This window comes from Numenius arquata, chromosome 3, assembly GCF_964106895.1.
Source record: "Numenius arquata chromosome 3, bNumArq3.hap1.1, whole genome shotgun sequence".
NCBI lineage: Eukaryota > Metazoa > Chordata > Aves > Charadriiformes > Scolopacidae > Numenius > Numenius arquata.
This window is the reverse complement of record NC_133578.1, coordinates 67,854,774-67,870,934: the sequence shown is the minus strand read 5'-3', so window position 1 is coordinate 67,870,934 and position 16,161 is coordinate 67,854,774. Positions and strand designations below refer to the sequence as shown.

Genomic DNA, 16,161 nt, shown 5'->3' with positions numbered 1-16,161 from the left:
ATGCTCTGGTTTATGGCAGCCTTCATCTGCACCCAGTCTGTCCCTCACCGATTACAGCACGGGGAAAAGGCCCGGCTTTCCATTTCCTCTGCTAGAAAACTCTTCTCCGCAGTTAGAGATGTTTGCTTATGTGAACAGTGAGGACTCTGTTTCTGCCCTTGTAGCTACCCAGGCTTCTTAAAGAAGCCAAAGTCACTCCCAAAGACTTCACTTTGGAAACCAAATACACCTACCATGCGGGTGATGGGTGACTGGGAATTTCTTATCCCGCAGAAAAAGAGTGCTACATACACACTTCATAAGAGGTCACTGGATGGTTTACAAGCAAATGTGTGTGCTGATGGGGAAGGGTTTCTTCAAAGTTCTTGGCAACTGGGTGCACTAAAATTATTGTAATGTCTGCTGCTCTTTGGAGCATATTGATGGAACTGCATGAAGGTAACAGTATAATGGGGTACAGCAGATGACTGAATCATAACAGTGTCATTTTAAAGAGGTAGATATAGTTGGTGAGCCAATAACTAAATCATAGTCTTTTTTCTCTCATTATTCAGTAGCCTCGTACTCAACATCCCTTAGATCACAAACGAAGATGAATTTGGTTTATAGTAGTTCAAGTGAATGTTGCAAAACCACTCCAGGTTTTGATCAGCTAAATTAAATTCTGGTTTTCAGATGAGAACAAACAGCCATGTCCTTTCAAACCAGACTAGTGGCGCAAGGACAGAACAGTGGCACCAGTGACCCTGCAGCCCTGTGGGGTGCTGAGCACCCTCAGCTTGCAGTTGTCCCACCGGAGATTGAGGAACACATCCCATGGGATGCAGCCCCAGGGCTCAGCTCATCCTTTCTTGTCTCCCGCCCGGTGATGTCTAACACTGTTGTTTTGTGAAGTCCGTGTGTGTTCACTGAATTTTGAAACTGGCCCCTGAGATAGACACTCTCCAGAGCCCTTCCCTGAGGTGCTTAAATTGACTTACCTATTTCCCCAGTGAAAGATTGCAATATCCCCTGTGATCCGAAGAGGAAACTAAGTACCGCCATAGCACAGGAAACAGCTGAGACAAAAAGTGAAATGATCTCTTGACAATGTCCCTTGGCAACACCTAGACACAGCCCAAAAATCACTTATGAGCCCAATGCTATTCTGAGGGGGTCTAATAACAAATGAATTAAGCACTTGGGGAAAAAAAAAGGAAAAAAAAAAAGCAATAAACAAAAAAACTCCAATGACTGTATCACTACAAATGATGTGATCAAAGTAAAATACCAGTCTCATGCTCCTGAGGTAGGCAGAATTCTCAATGCAATCGATGAATATTTGTTTCCATCAAGGCAGCACAATTGTGTTTGCTTGAAGAAAAACAAACCCAAAACAAACAAAAAAAAATTGGGTTCTCTTCCAGGGAGTAATGAAACAGTCTAGCTCTCTTAAATATTGCCTGCCCTGTTCTCTGAAACATTGATTCTGTCCATTAACTGGAATACTACTGCGCTGCTGATTGATCTGAAACTTTTTTAGTGGGGTGAGGAGGGGGGAAGAGGCTTGTGAGCAAGTTCCAGTTCAGATCTATGGTTTGTATGGATGTATGGTTTATTTCTTACCATGGTCCTGGTGGTTGGTTCTAGAAACTGGCCTGGCTGAGGGCTAATGGGAGGTGAAGTGGAACGCCTGCTGCTCTACATTGCCCCCTGATTCAGCAGCCTCCCCTGCCTTAGTGAAACCCTTACTTAAACGCACTAGCTGCTACCCGGAGTGAGTAAACCCAGTGACACTGAGGAGCTCCGGTGAAGAAAGGCGCCTTTCATAGGAGCAGAGGTGGAGACCCAGCACCTGCTGAAGTGATGGCAGCTTTTCCACTACACTGAGCAAACCTCTGCCGAAGAATGGGTGGATCTCGGGTTTTTCCTCACCTGAGTGCCATAAATTGGGAAGCGCAGTTTGTGGCCATGACCTCCTGAACTTGGTAATGCTGGATTATCTTGTTTGCTTAGCAGGCAGCTCCCCTGTTTGTTGGCAGCATAGGTTTTACCACTGCAGTTGCTCAAAGTACTTCTCAGTGCTGTGGTGTCCACGCGGTGGTCGCTGAAGAAATTCTTCTGTATTTCACAAACTTTACTAAGCAGCTTAAAGATCTCGGTGTCTAATACCATGTTCTGCTCTGTTCTGTAACAGGTCTACTACTCTAATTTATCTTTCTGTTTTCCAGTAGAGATAAAATATGATTAAAATAGCCACAGTTCCTCTTTCCGCCTTCCCTTATGATTACTGGTCTACAGTCTTCTTTCTAATGCAGGCTTAACACCTGCCATTTTCTCTTTATTCCTCTTTTTGCTTCCCCATCTCATACGGACGAGCTGTACTGTTGAGGAAAGGCAACAAAATGTGAAAACAAAAGAGCTGTATATTGTAAAACCACTATTATCTTCGATCACGCTCCAACACTGAACCTTCCTGCATCATTTGACTTGAAGAAGTGTTCCTTAATGGAGAGGGGGCTGCATCTATCAGCTGCGGCTCCCTGTGCCAAGGGGCCGCACTGGTCGTTTGCGGGGAGCAATTGCACCAACAGATGAGCGAACTCGAAAATAATCTCAGACTTTGTAGTGGCAGAAAAGAGGAGATGACTAATGTAATTAGTCACGTGAAGTGACTGGGGCACAGCACGAGGAGACGGCAGACTTTCCCCAGGTCTCTCAGAGTAAAAGAATGAACTTCTGGTTGCCCCACTCGCCACCTAAATATCAAAATGACCCTTTTTTTGGGGGGGGGGGGGGGGGGAGGGCAAAGGCATTTTGCGATTACGAGCGCCTGTCTCCATGCAAGTATAAAACATTGTAATTGTTTGGCATTACAGTATCTGGAAGCACTTCAGGCATCCTTGTAAGCATCCAACGATTTGACCTTGGCTTTTTGTTTTGTCTGCGCTTCTCAAAATTTATGTAGATCGTTCCTATTTTGTTGCAACTGTTTATATTTCTGAAGAGGTTCATTTATATCAGAGGATTTGTACTATCAAAAATGAAAGCCCTAAAGGGCACTGTAGTGTGAATGTGGCTGCCTCTGCAAACCCTCGCCTCCGAGCCGTGCTCTGGAGAAGGTGGAGAGAACTGGAAGGGGGAGGGCAAAACCTGCCTTTAGCTTTATCTGAACTGAAAGGTGCTGTGAACCACAGCAGTGTAGCAAGGGATCTCCACAAAGCTGCCTCTCTCTTCCGTCCATGAAATTTTGCTGTAAGAAATCTCCTCTCTAAAAATGTAAAAGAAAATAGTAACTCTTTGGATGCGTACTTTCTGTTTTCATCCCTGTAATGGAAAAGTTAGTGTGTGTGTCCGCCCCCCCCCAAGACAAACCAGGCTGTTGTCAGTGGACAGTGCACCCCATTGTCCCCACTGAGTACAAATGGGAGAGGATGAGGATGACTCCCTTTTCTGCTTTTGACTTTCTCCCGGGCTACCATTAAGCTTTAAAGTAGCCCAAGTATTCTAACTGTGTATGGCACCTAAGGGCGGGTTTGCTTCTGCGGTTTTATTTACCTCTCTGGCCATCTATATATAAAATAAGGTCATCTTTTGTCACTGGTATATACGCAGATGTATACAGTATACATACATCCAAAAATACATTTGGAGCTTAATGATCTTTGCTCTATGAAAATGCTCTGACCTGTTTTCTTTCCTTAGTGTCAGCTCTACCTACCTGGCAGCAATACTCCTACTAATAGCACAATCCACAGGCATTTAGCAGCCTAAGAGCAGTTCTGTTCTGTTACCACTCCTTTATTTTATGGCACTAGCTGAAAAATATAATCTCTAATTTTGTTTTCTACATTTATCGCAGTAATAATCTGGTAAAATAATTTCCTATTCAGAAGAAGCAATTAAGAAATTAAAAGTGAAGGCAGAACTAATAGAAAATTGGTGGGTTTTTTAGTCATGCAACATTTCCCAGAGCGTTCCATAATTTTTTATGCTTCAGTTATTATGTGGGATGGGGATGTCTTAGTACGCAGCTGCTGTGAAAGCACCAGTGATGCTCTGGGTCTGGGCATTCTTACTTGTACTTCTGAAAGATGAGAGATCCAAATCACGGGTACCTTACAATTTTGGAGAGCCCTAGAGAGAAATTTTTATTATAAGCCTGCTTATGGTTTCAGTAGGAATTTTTCCTTGTCTCACCCCAAGCAGTTTCTAATGTTATGAACATCAAAGATCGTTCATCCCCGAGGCTGGCTGTGTGGTTTCCTTAGCTCTGCGTAACAGGACCAAGTTCTGTAGGATGGAGAGTGTGAGAGCCCTCAGGTTTGTGTTAAGCCCACACGAGTCCAACATAAACTCAGAGCGTGATTCTGCTTCCCTTGAATTCAGTTCAGTGGGACCTGGATGTCTTCCTGCCTGGCACGCGGACTTCCAAAGGTCTGCAACTCCAGAGAATCTGGAGATGTGGTAGTGACCTGCTGTCATTTCAGGTTCATCAATCTGCAGTTCAAGATTTGTATCTGCTTGTTGCAAAAAATCCTTTCCGTAGCAGAAGTGAGAAGTCAATGGCAAGCACTTGGTTTAGCCAACTCACTTACACAAATCAAGCACAAGCAGAACTGGGACTTCTTTTCTTCTCCCATTCTGCCCAAGATGCTTCTGTGAAGACCTCATTTCGTATCTTCTTTGAGGTCTCCCCTATTTTCACCAATCTACGCAAACCTCTGGGAGCCTCCCAGGCTTGCCTGAGCACCCCCCTTCCCTCCTGAGGTGAGGGCAGCAGACGGGTGGGTACATGATGTTCCAGCCCTGCTCTTGCCTGGATGCCACCCAAGGACCAAAACTCAAGCGCAGTGATTTCCTTTGAGTTGATTGAGCTGGTTTTGCAGCTGAACTATACTCACAACTGGCTTCTTTTTGTATCCCAAGATACTCTTTTATCAAGAATAAAGTTATTAGTGAATTCATGTATCTTGAAGCCTACCACATAACGAGAGAAACTAAGTTTATCAGTTTAAGTTAACACATACACAGGTATGAAAATAAAAAGAAAATAAATATGTTGACATATAAATAAAACTGAGGTCCTTTCCATTTTCGTTCTTTCTCAAAGTGGCTTTGGGGGAACTTGGTATTCACTAATATTTGGCAGGTATTGCGCTAGTGTTTGGCTTCTGAAGAGAAAGCAGTAGAAGTGGTGAGACTTTCAGGTGGTTGCTTTCCCTCTTTCAGATTGAATAATCACCTCTGCCAATGATAACGCTCAGCTGCTTGAGGCTGTGAGTTTTGGCTTGGCTGTATCCCTATGGTCCTGCCCAGCTACTGTCCCGCTCGGTCTGTGAGCCCTCCTGGGGCAGCCTCCCCCCTGTGGAGTGCTGGCCACCCCTTGGCCACAGAAGAACCATTCCACGTGAGGGCCAGGCGAGACTTCATGGCCAAACGTAGAAAATTGTCGCTTTGAGTCCAGGTTACTTTAAGAAAAAAACAAGTGGAACTCTTTGTTTTCCTTTCTCTGTGTGTATATGGGTAATTTTGCTGAAGACACCAGCCCCAGAAGAGGGTATTTGTGCTGTCCCTCTGCTTTGGCCAGTTTCTCCGTTCCAGGAGTTCAGGGTGTGCGATGGGCCAGCGGCACCACACCAGTATCTGGAGTTACGATACAGGCAAGGAGGAGTTGAAACCATCATCAAATAGGATTTGCACGGAGAGGGAGGTACATAATAAACTCCATGAAATGCCCTTAAAATATACTTTTGTGTTTCTTAACACATTCTGCGTGTCTCGTACGTGTTAGGGGAGATGGAGAGCGGCACCGGCCATGAGAGCAGTGGGATGTTCTTCCCACCGGGGCTCTAGCAGTGCAGGGCTCATACGGGGATGTAACTTCCCTCTTTTGTTATTTTGCTTAGATCTTACAACATGATCCACCTGGGAAGAAATTTATGGGTGACTTCAAGCCAGCCAGAAGGAGCCTCATTTTCTTTCCCGTGGCGGCTTTGCCAACAGCAAACATTTAAACCCCCTGAGATGGGCCTTAAAAAAAGATATAGAAATCACACAACTAGCTTAAGAAGCGATCCCTAACGTGATGTTGGTGGCTTTGATAAGTTGCTAGCGGAGGCTGGGGAGGCGGCGGGAAGATGGCCGCTCCTCCCCGGCCGCCCCTTTAAGCAGTCTGACCCTACTCGCCATCTCGCTCGCCCGCCCGCCCGCCTCTGTTTCGCTCCCCCGCCCCTGCCGGAGACACTGGGAGTCGAAGCAGGTGCATGCGCAGTGCGCTGGCAGCCTGGCGCGCTTGCGCAGTCACCTGCTGGCTGCCCCCCCTCCCCTTCCCCGCCGGTACATCCGGGTCACCGCACGCCCGCCCGCACGGCCGGTTCCCCCACCTCCCCCCTCCCCCGGCGCGGGCGGCTCCGGCGCTGTCGCCATCCGCGCCCTCCCCTGCCGGGGTCCGGCCGCGCTGCTGCTGTCCCTGCCTCCGGCCCAGCGGGGGGAGCCGGCCGGCGGCTCCGGCTCCCGCTCCCGTCCGCATCGCCCTCCCCGGGGCGGCTCGGTGAGTGTCAGCGGTGGGAACGGCGGGGGGGGCCGGGCGGGGTCCTCTCAGCCCCGGCGGCGCGACCCCCTCCCTCCCCCGCCCCGTTCCCGCTGGGGCCCGGCCTGCCCCTGAGGGGACGGGGCTCCGGCGCCCCGGCTTCCATCTGTTGCTCTCCCCGGGCCGAACCTCCCCTCAGCCCTCCGCAACTTCTCCGCCCTTCCCGTCCTCCCTCAGCGCCGTCCCCGCTCTGCCCGGAGAGCCCGGCGGGGCGAGGAGGGGGCTGCCCGCCGGGGCTCGCCGCCTCGGGGCGCGGGGAGAAGCGGCGGCCGCTGCCTCCCTCGCCTGGGCGAACCACGCCACTTGCCAGGGACCTGCCCTCTGCGAAACACGCTCCTCTGGGTGCCCCCCGCTTCCCCTCACCGCGGCGGGCTGGAGGCGCAGGATCCGGCTTGCTGCCCCGCTGCAAGTGCAGGCGACTGCCCCGGCCGCCGCGGCTCCGCCGGCTTGTGGGGGGTGGCCCGAGGAGCGCGTCCCCCCGGCGCCGGGCTGCAGCCGGGCTCCCGTGGGGCAGCCCTGAGCCCCCAGCCCCGGCGGGAGGCGGGTGGTGCTTGGGGACGGATGGAGTGACAGTGTTAATGGTTAACCGGGTGGAGGAAATCTCCCGAAGGGACATCTGCGGTCCTTCAGGCTGCAGCTACAACATGCAGCGAGTTAAGCAGAATACGGAGATCGCCGCAAATTTGGCGTAGTTAGGGTGTATCCTGCAGTTTTGTGAGCTGTAGCTGTGATGCTGGGACTGTAATTCCAGGTGGGGTTCAGCAGCTGTAGCAGGAGGGTGTTGTTTCTAACCTATTCATTTAAATAGCTGATAAAAATCAAATTTTAATTGGATTTTAATTCTCTCCTGTGCAATTCAAGAATAGGGACATGTGCAAGTCAGTTCTATTTTGTTGCTTTTTAATCTGGTATCATATCTTACGTGGTAATAAAATACAAGAAGTTTCTTCACAGAAACATTTCAGATATCAAAGAAAAGAGACTGTGTGTTATGAAGCTTCTTGAAGGGTTTTTCTATTTTCCTGTTCCATTGCATCAGCATCCTGGATCCAAATGTCAGTGGCAGTATGACAGCTGTCTTTCTGCTGTGATAGTGGAGTCTTACTAACGTTTAGAATCTGTCATTCTGAATTTCTGATAACGCAGTGTGGAAATACAGGTATTGATTAGCATGTATGTTAATCCTCAAACCAGTAAAACATTTTCTATATTGATCGAAGAACCTGTGTTCTCCCCTATTGCTGTTTCTATTGTTATAAACTACGAAGTCTACTTTGTTCAAAGTTTTTTTTCTTCCTATTTACACAGACAGTTTTCTTTCTCTGTGCTCTGACTGCTCGGACTTTAAATATACTTGTAAATCAACGATCAGTTTGTATAGTAGATTCTGGCAGATAGGGGTATTGGACAGCAGACATTTAGTAATAAACCTGGTGCTACTACTGTCAAGGTTGGAATGTGAATCCGGGTGCAGAAGGCTCCACCTGACAAATGTCTTCATTTAGCAAGGTACGTTGTTAGACTTCGCAAATCATACCTTCAGTTCTGTGTGGCAAGTTCAACAGTAAAAACCTAAACTGTGTGAATAAGGTGCTGCTCTTTGAAATAAGAATGTTTTTTGTTTGGTGTACGGAGGGTATTCCATTGTTGAAACACAAGTAGAGGAGTAGATAGCTTTTTATTCAAGTCCAACTGTCAGCTTTCTTCTTGCACACATTACCTGTCAGAGAGTAGGGGCCGTAGAAAGAGGTGATACCAGAATCTGTTTTAAAATATCCCTGTCGAGAAGTCCCATGGTTGTATGAAAGTAAGGAACGAATTTGTTCCTGTCTGTTACACAACTTCCATTTGTCGTCAGGTGCTCTAGATTTTCTTCATTGCTTGCAGTTCAGCTGGGGCCACCTGAGGTGACAGATTATTGAAGAGATTGTCTTTGAAATTCTCTGCCTCTTCATATGAAACCTTCCCTGTGGCAACCTTGCTGACTGTAGAAACATGATGTTAGCTGGTTCTGTTCTTGCATACATAACTGTCCTGACCCCTTATCTGAGTTTAGAGGGAGTCTTAGTGTCTGGATAAAGAGAAGAAGGAAATTATTTTTTATTGTATCTTAGCAGAATGATTAATTTTGAAATTAATTGAATGCAGTAGCTAAAACGGTTTAGGAACAGTTACGTGGGGATCTTAATTCAAGGTGTCTGTCACCAGAATTCTAATGGTGCTTACTAGACACCTGGAAAGAGACAGAAGGATGGGGAATATTTGTGTTGCTAACTGCTGAATTAGTGAGTAATGCAGCAACAGAAATTGGCCCTGTCATTTGGAAAAGCATATGTGGGGGCTACTTTGGATTTCTGTAGCTGCTTAAGCATGGTAAATGTACATGCGGTTTTTTTCCCTCGCTGTGTATCTAGGAGAATACAGATACACAAACAGCCTGAAGTACTTTCTTCTTTTTTTTCTTTTTGTTACTGCCTGCCAACTGGGGGCATAGATGGAACTAATGCATACCCTGTAGTAGAGACAGGCAAAATTAAGGCTTATGTGCAAGAAGTCAGATTTGTTTTTTAAGCAGTCAAATGTGTGTGTTGTGTTGTTTTGGTTTTAAAGAAATAGTGGTGCTAGTGTAAGTCAAGGTTATCATCTTTGCCTGTTTTTACTAAAAGCTTGCTCTTTTATAACTACACCGAGAGTTTTATTCTTTGACGTAGATGGGCTTAAGTCGAGAAGAATGACTCCTGTCTCCTAAGGTAATGTTAACTACCCTAAAGTATATTATAAATCAATTTTATGAGACTTATTCATCGTAAAAATGTTTGAAAATGTATCTTCAAAGCTGAAATAATTTGAGTGTTGTCAAATTGCATCTCTTGGACTATCAGCTGTCAAGCAAATGTGCTACAGGCGAGGTACGCCGCCCAAGTGAATATGTGCTGAATCCACACAGGGTTTGCATGTTAGTGCTTAGTACCAGGATGCAGAGAGTCATCCTAGCCATCATTTTGGTCCAGCTGAATCCCTCCAAGTGTATTAGTGAGGCTTCAAAGGTGATGAGAGCGAGAGGACTGCAGATATGGAGGGAGCTGTGCTTGGATTGGAAAGAACTAGGTGCTGGGGAACCCGAAGCCGTGGCACTGCTTACTAGCTCTGGCACCTGAAATACATGCATTCATTAGGCAGGGTAAGATTTATTTCAAATAATTTTCCAGCTGTAAATGATGGCCAGTTGTATGCACCTTTTTTGACATCTTTCCTACTCCAGTTCATTTGCATGTATTAAGAGCACTTTTAAACAAATGGATGGTCCTCTTGCATACCTCATAAGTCTTCCTTTAATATTAATCTATGGACGTACAACCTTAAGTGTATTAGTATTTTCTTCCTTGTGATTGTGGAAGATTTAACACCAATGTGGAGAAGTCTTCTTTTCATGTGTATGAAGACAGAGGCTTATTTGATTGGCTTTAATTTCAGGATCTCTTATAAATTCACTGTTTTCCCCCCTTCTGTGATTCAGGAATGTTCGCTCTAGTGCCACAAGTTGGCTGCTGCAGCTGGCAGAGCGTTTCAAACTGTCTAAAATTTGCTGAGAGTAATAGGCTCTGTTATATAGGCACTGTTTGACATTTGCAATTCCAGTGCTTACTGGAGGTATGTGCATTGCAATTATGTAAACAGCAGAGCTTAACAGGAACCAACAACAAACAATGATCGGTTTTAGAATTGACTAGGTAAAGCTGAAAGTATTTTTAGTTACAGTGCTTTCTCCTGTGTTCCCCATCTCCTGTGGTTTTAATTACATTCTCCTTTTTAGAAATGGCATTTTTGTCTTCTCTGTCATGTGAAAGCCTGATGCACAGAAAATACCTTCGCTGTGGAAAGAGCGAAACTAGTTACAGACAGCGTATTGAAAGGTGCAAGTAAAATGGTGCGGTTTTTTGGCCTTTCGCTCATGATAATTTGAATTTCAAGGTAGTTGTAAGACAGTCGTAGATGTGACTTAAAGGCTGACAATGTCCTGGTGTGTGTGAATGTAGCTTACTAACTTTCATCTGTTGTTACAGCCTTTGTCATCTGGTTGTGCTACTGTCTTCAGGTGAAATGTTTAGTAATTTATTTCTGGTTAACTCTAGAAATGTTAAATATTGGCCATGAAATGCATTTGCGAAAGGACTTTTGGTACCAGACTTATTATTTTTGAGTGTTCTTTTATGCTTCTTTTTCAACATCTAGAAAAAGAATGTTTACATTTCTAGTACCTAGAGAAGTATTGGCTAATTTGTGTCTATGAGCAAAGATTGTTGTTTGCCTTATTTGTACAAACCTAAAGTTTTAGTATTTCATTTGGGGAATGATGTACAACTGACCAAACCAAGTATTTTTTTTTCTACTACACAGAATCGTTGTATGACTGTAGGAATAATTGGAGACTAAATATCTCTGAAACAAAGAGATTGTACTTATGTACAATCTTATGTGTATAAAAATAGTTTCCTCAAATAATGTTTGAATGGGAGGGTTTATTTTTATTCTTTTACTCCCGTTCAGTGGAAAAGCTCTATGGTTTGTGGTCTTGTTTACTAAGTGTTTGGCTGATTCTGTGGTTTATATTTACAGCACTTGGGATTCCCAGGTGGTCCCCGTGCAAATAGTGTAATTGGGTCTGGGACAGCTTAGCTTGGGAGATTGAGCGTGTTCAGTTTGGTGTGGCTGCAGCTACAAAAATAGCGTGCCTTGCAAAACAGGCCTTCCGTCTGCCACCCACACCAAAACCTAAAGCTTGATCCTGTAGGCAGTTAATAGACCTGTCTGGAAGGCTGATTCCCATCAGCAAGTGCTTTACCTGAATCGGTGACCACCAGGCAAAAAAAAAAAAAAGTTTTGTGTGGGTAATCACTTTATATGTAAGAAAGCACAGCGGAACACTGTCCTAGATACATTTTTAAAAGCACTTTTTACTTCAGGCTGTGGGGCTTAACCGTTCCCGGTGTCAGGAGGCTGTTCTGTGAGCAAATTCTATTTAACTGGCACAGTTCAAAAGACTCTTAAATTCAGCCATGAGGCAATTCTGGTTCTCCTTCAGTACCAGATGATTAAATTAAATGGAGTGTTAGCATGAGTAACTTTTTCTGGTGTACTATACAAGGTAATAGATGAGTTCCTAGGAACCCTAGTTGTAAATTAGCTGACTGGAAAGCCCTGTTTCTGTGACTAGTGGCTCTAGCTGTTGTATAACTTCAAAAGTTAGATCTAATTGCGTATGTTTCCAGTCAGGTGTGGCACTGGGTGATGGCTGGTTCTCCTTTTTATTATAGCAGTCTCGAGGGTAACATCCTCACATGGGAAGGAAATTCATGTCTTTTTGTCTTGGACAACAAAGGTGTTTGTTTCAGCTTCTGATGTACAAATCAGTTTGACCTTTCTACTGCAAAAAAAGTATGTAGTTTTCTGAATTTTAGCACTGCTAGTCTGGAAGAAAGAGACTGTAAGAATAAGAAATTTATTCATAGCTCTTGTTTTCTTAAAAATAAAACCTTCCTGTTTAGCGTTTCTGAAAGTGAAACTTCTCGGGCAAAGTGCATTCTGGACATGAAAAGGCAATTCATTTCTTTTTGTTATATTTGCACCTTTTATGTGCTGAGACATACGGTTATTTGAAACTGTTCCTTCTTAATGTGGAAGTGAAATATGTGACCACCAGACTCCATGAGGTTTCTTCTCAAAGATAAAATTGCTGACCTTTTATATCAATGAAGATCATACGGACAAGGCAGAGCGTTATGTAAGGGTTGCTTATGGATAGCAGTTAATTGATTTAGAGTCGAGATTTCCTGCTTGTGTGTAAAAGTCTTGTGTGGAGAGATGCGGATTTGTCAACCGAACAGGCAATTGAATTGTAATGATAGTTTTGAATGTTTTTGCTCTGGGTACTTCCTGTAGAAATCACTTGCTGCTTGTTCCCATGTGCAACTGGCTCGTCATGCTCTCCTGAATGCTAAAACAGCACTTTGCGTGCTTTAACTGTTCCTACCTTCACATCTCGGAGTCCAGAGCTGAATTCATTTCTTAGCAGTAGAAACAGAATAACATGACCTAGTTGATATCTCCTAGCTTGATGTTCAGGGGATGATCTTACAAGAGCTTTTAACTAGCCTAACAAAAGCCAGGTTGTTGTCTTATCTTTTCTGAAGTTTCTGGTTTTAGCCACGTTCAAACTTGTTACGAAGAAAGTCTCCATTGTTCTGCAGCTGGGGCTTCTTAATAAAAAATGGGTAGAACCGTGTCCCCTGTAGGGAACTTACTGTAGGTGGGACCAGCAGTAAAGTCTGGTAAATGGCAGTGTAAGAGACTATTGGTTAAGACCTAATACTTTGAGCAAATAATGTTATATAATATTGACGTTAATATTGTGTCAGGTTTTCAAAGGAATTTCAGTCAAACTACTTCAGTAGCTGCCAAAAGTGAGGCTTGGGAACAGATGTTGTAACTGTAGTCTTAAAATTTTTTGACAGCTCTTCAAATAGCTCTGGTGTGTATCGGCTTTGCAGCAGAGTGTTTTCACAGGGCTGATGCCTCTTGCTTTGCTTCTCTCAGTGTCCCTAGTCCAGAACAGGCCTTAGTTTGACCCCATTTCAGTCCTACGAAAACTCATGCTCTAATAAACATGTATCCAGCCAGGCAGCATGGGAGAAAAAACAGGTTTGGATGGAAATGACAGCTGAGGTGAGGAGTGATGGCAGTTAACGAGGAGGAGGAGCAGCTTACTTCGAGCTGAAAGCAGGGAAGAATATTAATTAGAATCTGGGACTGAGTTCAGGACAAATTGCTCAAAAATTAGCAGAGAAGTTGGGTTGGGAGCTCGTTGGCTGCGTGGAGGGTATCGGTCAGGTACCGAGGGAGCGTGTGGGAATGGTGCTGCCTGTTACCCAGCATCCTGGGGACATCAAGGGAAATGGGGACTTACTGGGCAAAGAAAATATGGAAGAGAGAGCTGGTGAGGGAGAAGGCTGGGCAGGAGAATTAAGAGTAGAAGCTGGGATTTTGTAAAGAAGGCAGATAGGGCTGTTGGACAAGGAAGTCGGGATGGTAAAAGTAGACTCAGTAAAACTGTAAGGAAGGGACTACAGTGAAATAAAACGTACTGAGTTTTGTCCATTGCCATTAGTAGCCTTCATGTCTTCAACAGTTTAGCTTAATGTGTATCTCTAAGTGGTAGAAATTGGTGTCCTGAGTAAATGGTTCTGATTCTGGTGATGTGCCACGTAGCTACAAGGATGAATTGTCCAGACTCATCTCCTAGTTAAGAGTTTGTGCTTGGTCGTTTCTGGCGGGCTGTGAGGCGTTGCTCAAAAGTAAAGAAACCGCAGAAAGCAAGCAGCCCTGAATACTTAATTGTATGCCATTGCTTCCATTAGCACCCTTGCTTTATCCCTGGGAAGAAGTGGCAGGTGCTAGTTTAGTGAACAGGTGCTCAAAAGTTTGTCTTTGTTGCTTAATACTTTACCGTGCTCTTGCTAGGTTGCTCCAGAGGTGCAATTAATTTCCTCTTGGATAGTCTGGTACCACTTTCTGTAGAGTTGTTATCAGAATGGTGGAGTGAGATGAGGAAGTGGTTCGCTTCCTATTTTACACATGAGGAGCAAAGTCATGAAGAAGAGAAGTTCAGCTGGTTTTGCATGGTTAGAAATGACTGGAACCCGAGTCTTTTTAGACTAGTTTACATATTGCAGCCACATCCCCATTGAACTTGCTGCTTTTCTCTTGCTGTGATTCCGTTTTAATACTGTGTTCTAACTTCACAGTTGTTTCCTCTGCGGGTTTGCTGTCTCTTTGGACGTGTAGCTGCTATAACCGAGTTGGGGAACATGGCCACGCTTGAGGTCATTCTGTTTATTGCAGCATTTCATTTTTGTCAAAAAGGCAAAGTTATTTCTAGTTTCTTCGTGTATAAATATGTTGCTTGTTCAGAGAAATGAGGAAGGATTAATTCTGGCATTGTGCGACTCCCAAGAACTCATACTCTGGTATTAGTAACTCCCACAAACTTTTGGTATTGATGCAGATGGTGGTGTTCCATGCATTCCTTAGCTGGGCTGCGTTCACACAGCTTCAGGGCCAAATTTAAAGGACCAAACTGCTACGTGTTCTAAAAAGACACCTATTTTTAGTGTTTAAATGTTATGGATAAGTCGAAGTGGTGGTGCAGTTCTATTAACAGAATTGTGGTCAATGAATTCATTCTTCCTTTATGGTGAAGGAAGGAGGAATGAGCCGACTTTTATTTTTCAGTTAGGACTCTCGAGCATCCACATTGCTCTGCTTAACTGTTTCATTTGAAAGATAGTTCTGTCCTACCGTAGCCACTGGAAGGGAGGAACCATAAGTTCTTTCTGTTTTGTAGAGCCTTGTGGCTTCTCAAGTTTCTCTTTAGAAGAGAAACCATTTCAACCACTATAAGAAGTATAAAGCTGCTGTTTCTGCTGTCATTAGAAGGAAGGGTAAAAAGCCTTTGCTACTCTGTTGGGCTTTTTTGAGGGTTTCTTTTTAATCCTTTTGCTAGCTCATCACTCAAAGTTTTTCTTGGGAGCTTCTGTTCAAGAGATACTATGAATGAGGCTTATGCTGGTTAGAAAACTGTACAGTATTTAAAAAAAGAAGTGTTTACTCCTGGGTAAAGAAAAGAACAGCAGCCTCTGCTGATGGAGCTGTGTTTTTTTTGCCTTTTTCTTGCCAGGCCTACTGTGTTGGCTTATGTTCAGTTAATATTTGGCTGATCAGCTCTGCAGCTAGAAGGACTAGGAACACTTTTGCTGTAGATTAAATTTGGTGGAAACTTGATTTCTCTTGAAAGCTTTGCCTTCATTGGTAGCAAATCTCTTTTCAGGTCTTAAGGTAGAGATTTTTCTCCCCTGCTAGGGAGGGGAATGATCACAGGAGTGCTTTTGATCTGCAAAGTCCATTTGTACTCTGGGTTTGTCAGAAGCACAGCTGGCTTCTGATGTGATGTGGGGTATGTGACAAACATTACTGTTCAAGCTTGAGGAACTTTCATGTGGAAGAGGACGCAAACATTTTAAACATTGAGAGCCTCAGGTGCTGTTTTCTTGGCTCATGTAGGCTTTTTGTGTGTTTAGTTATGTGATCTGTCAGCTCTGCCCACCTTTACCTCTGTGGGTGGATTTATGCAGTTAAAGTAACTTCAGTTCGAGTAAGAATTGTAGTGACACTTTGTAAAAGAACATAAAGTGCAACATGCTGAAGCATAGCTACGTGTGGGTGAGTCAGGAGTAGCAGCACTAAAAAAGAAAAGGAAGTACAGTCATGATAAAACTTTGTTTAAAAAGGAAAAAAAAAAAGAAAACAACCAGCAAACCAACAACCATCTGTCTCCAGAAGATGGGAATGCAATACAGTGATATAGTTCATATCTTAAATTACTCTCTGTGTGTATAGATTTCTATATGCATGTGTGTGTATAAAAACACGTGTGCACCCATGTACTTGCATGTGTGTCCATGTACTGTTCAGTGCAGTTGGCTATATCATATCTCAATACAGTACTCATGTCAGGCAGTTTGTATCTCAAGCAA

General features: G+C 44.3%; 1 protein-coding gene across 1 annotated transcript in view; it reads left to right on the top strand.

Moving 5' to 3' along the window:
- The first annotated feature begins 6,245 nt into the window (after positions 1 to 6,245).
- Positions 6,246 to 16,161, top strand: part of CYRIB (CYFIP related Rac1 interactor B) — a 78,776-nt gene continuing 68,860 nt past the window's right edge. Inside the window, 3 exon segments of the mRNA XM_074144915.1 lie at positions 6,246 to 6,307; positions 6,309 to 6,347; positions 6,349 to 6,503. Of these exon segments, the coding sequence (XP_074001016.1) occupies positions 6,246 to 6,307; positions 6,309 to 6,347; positions 6,349 to 6,503 (256 nt within the window).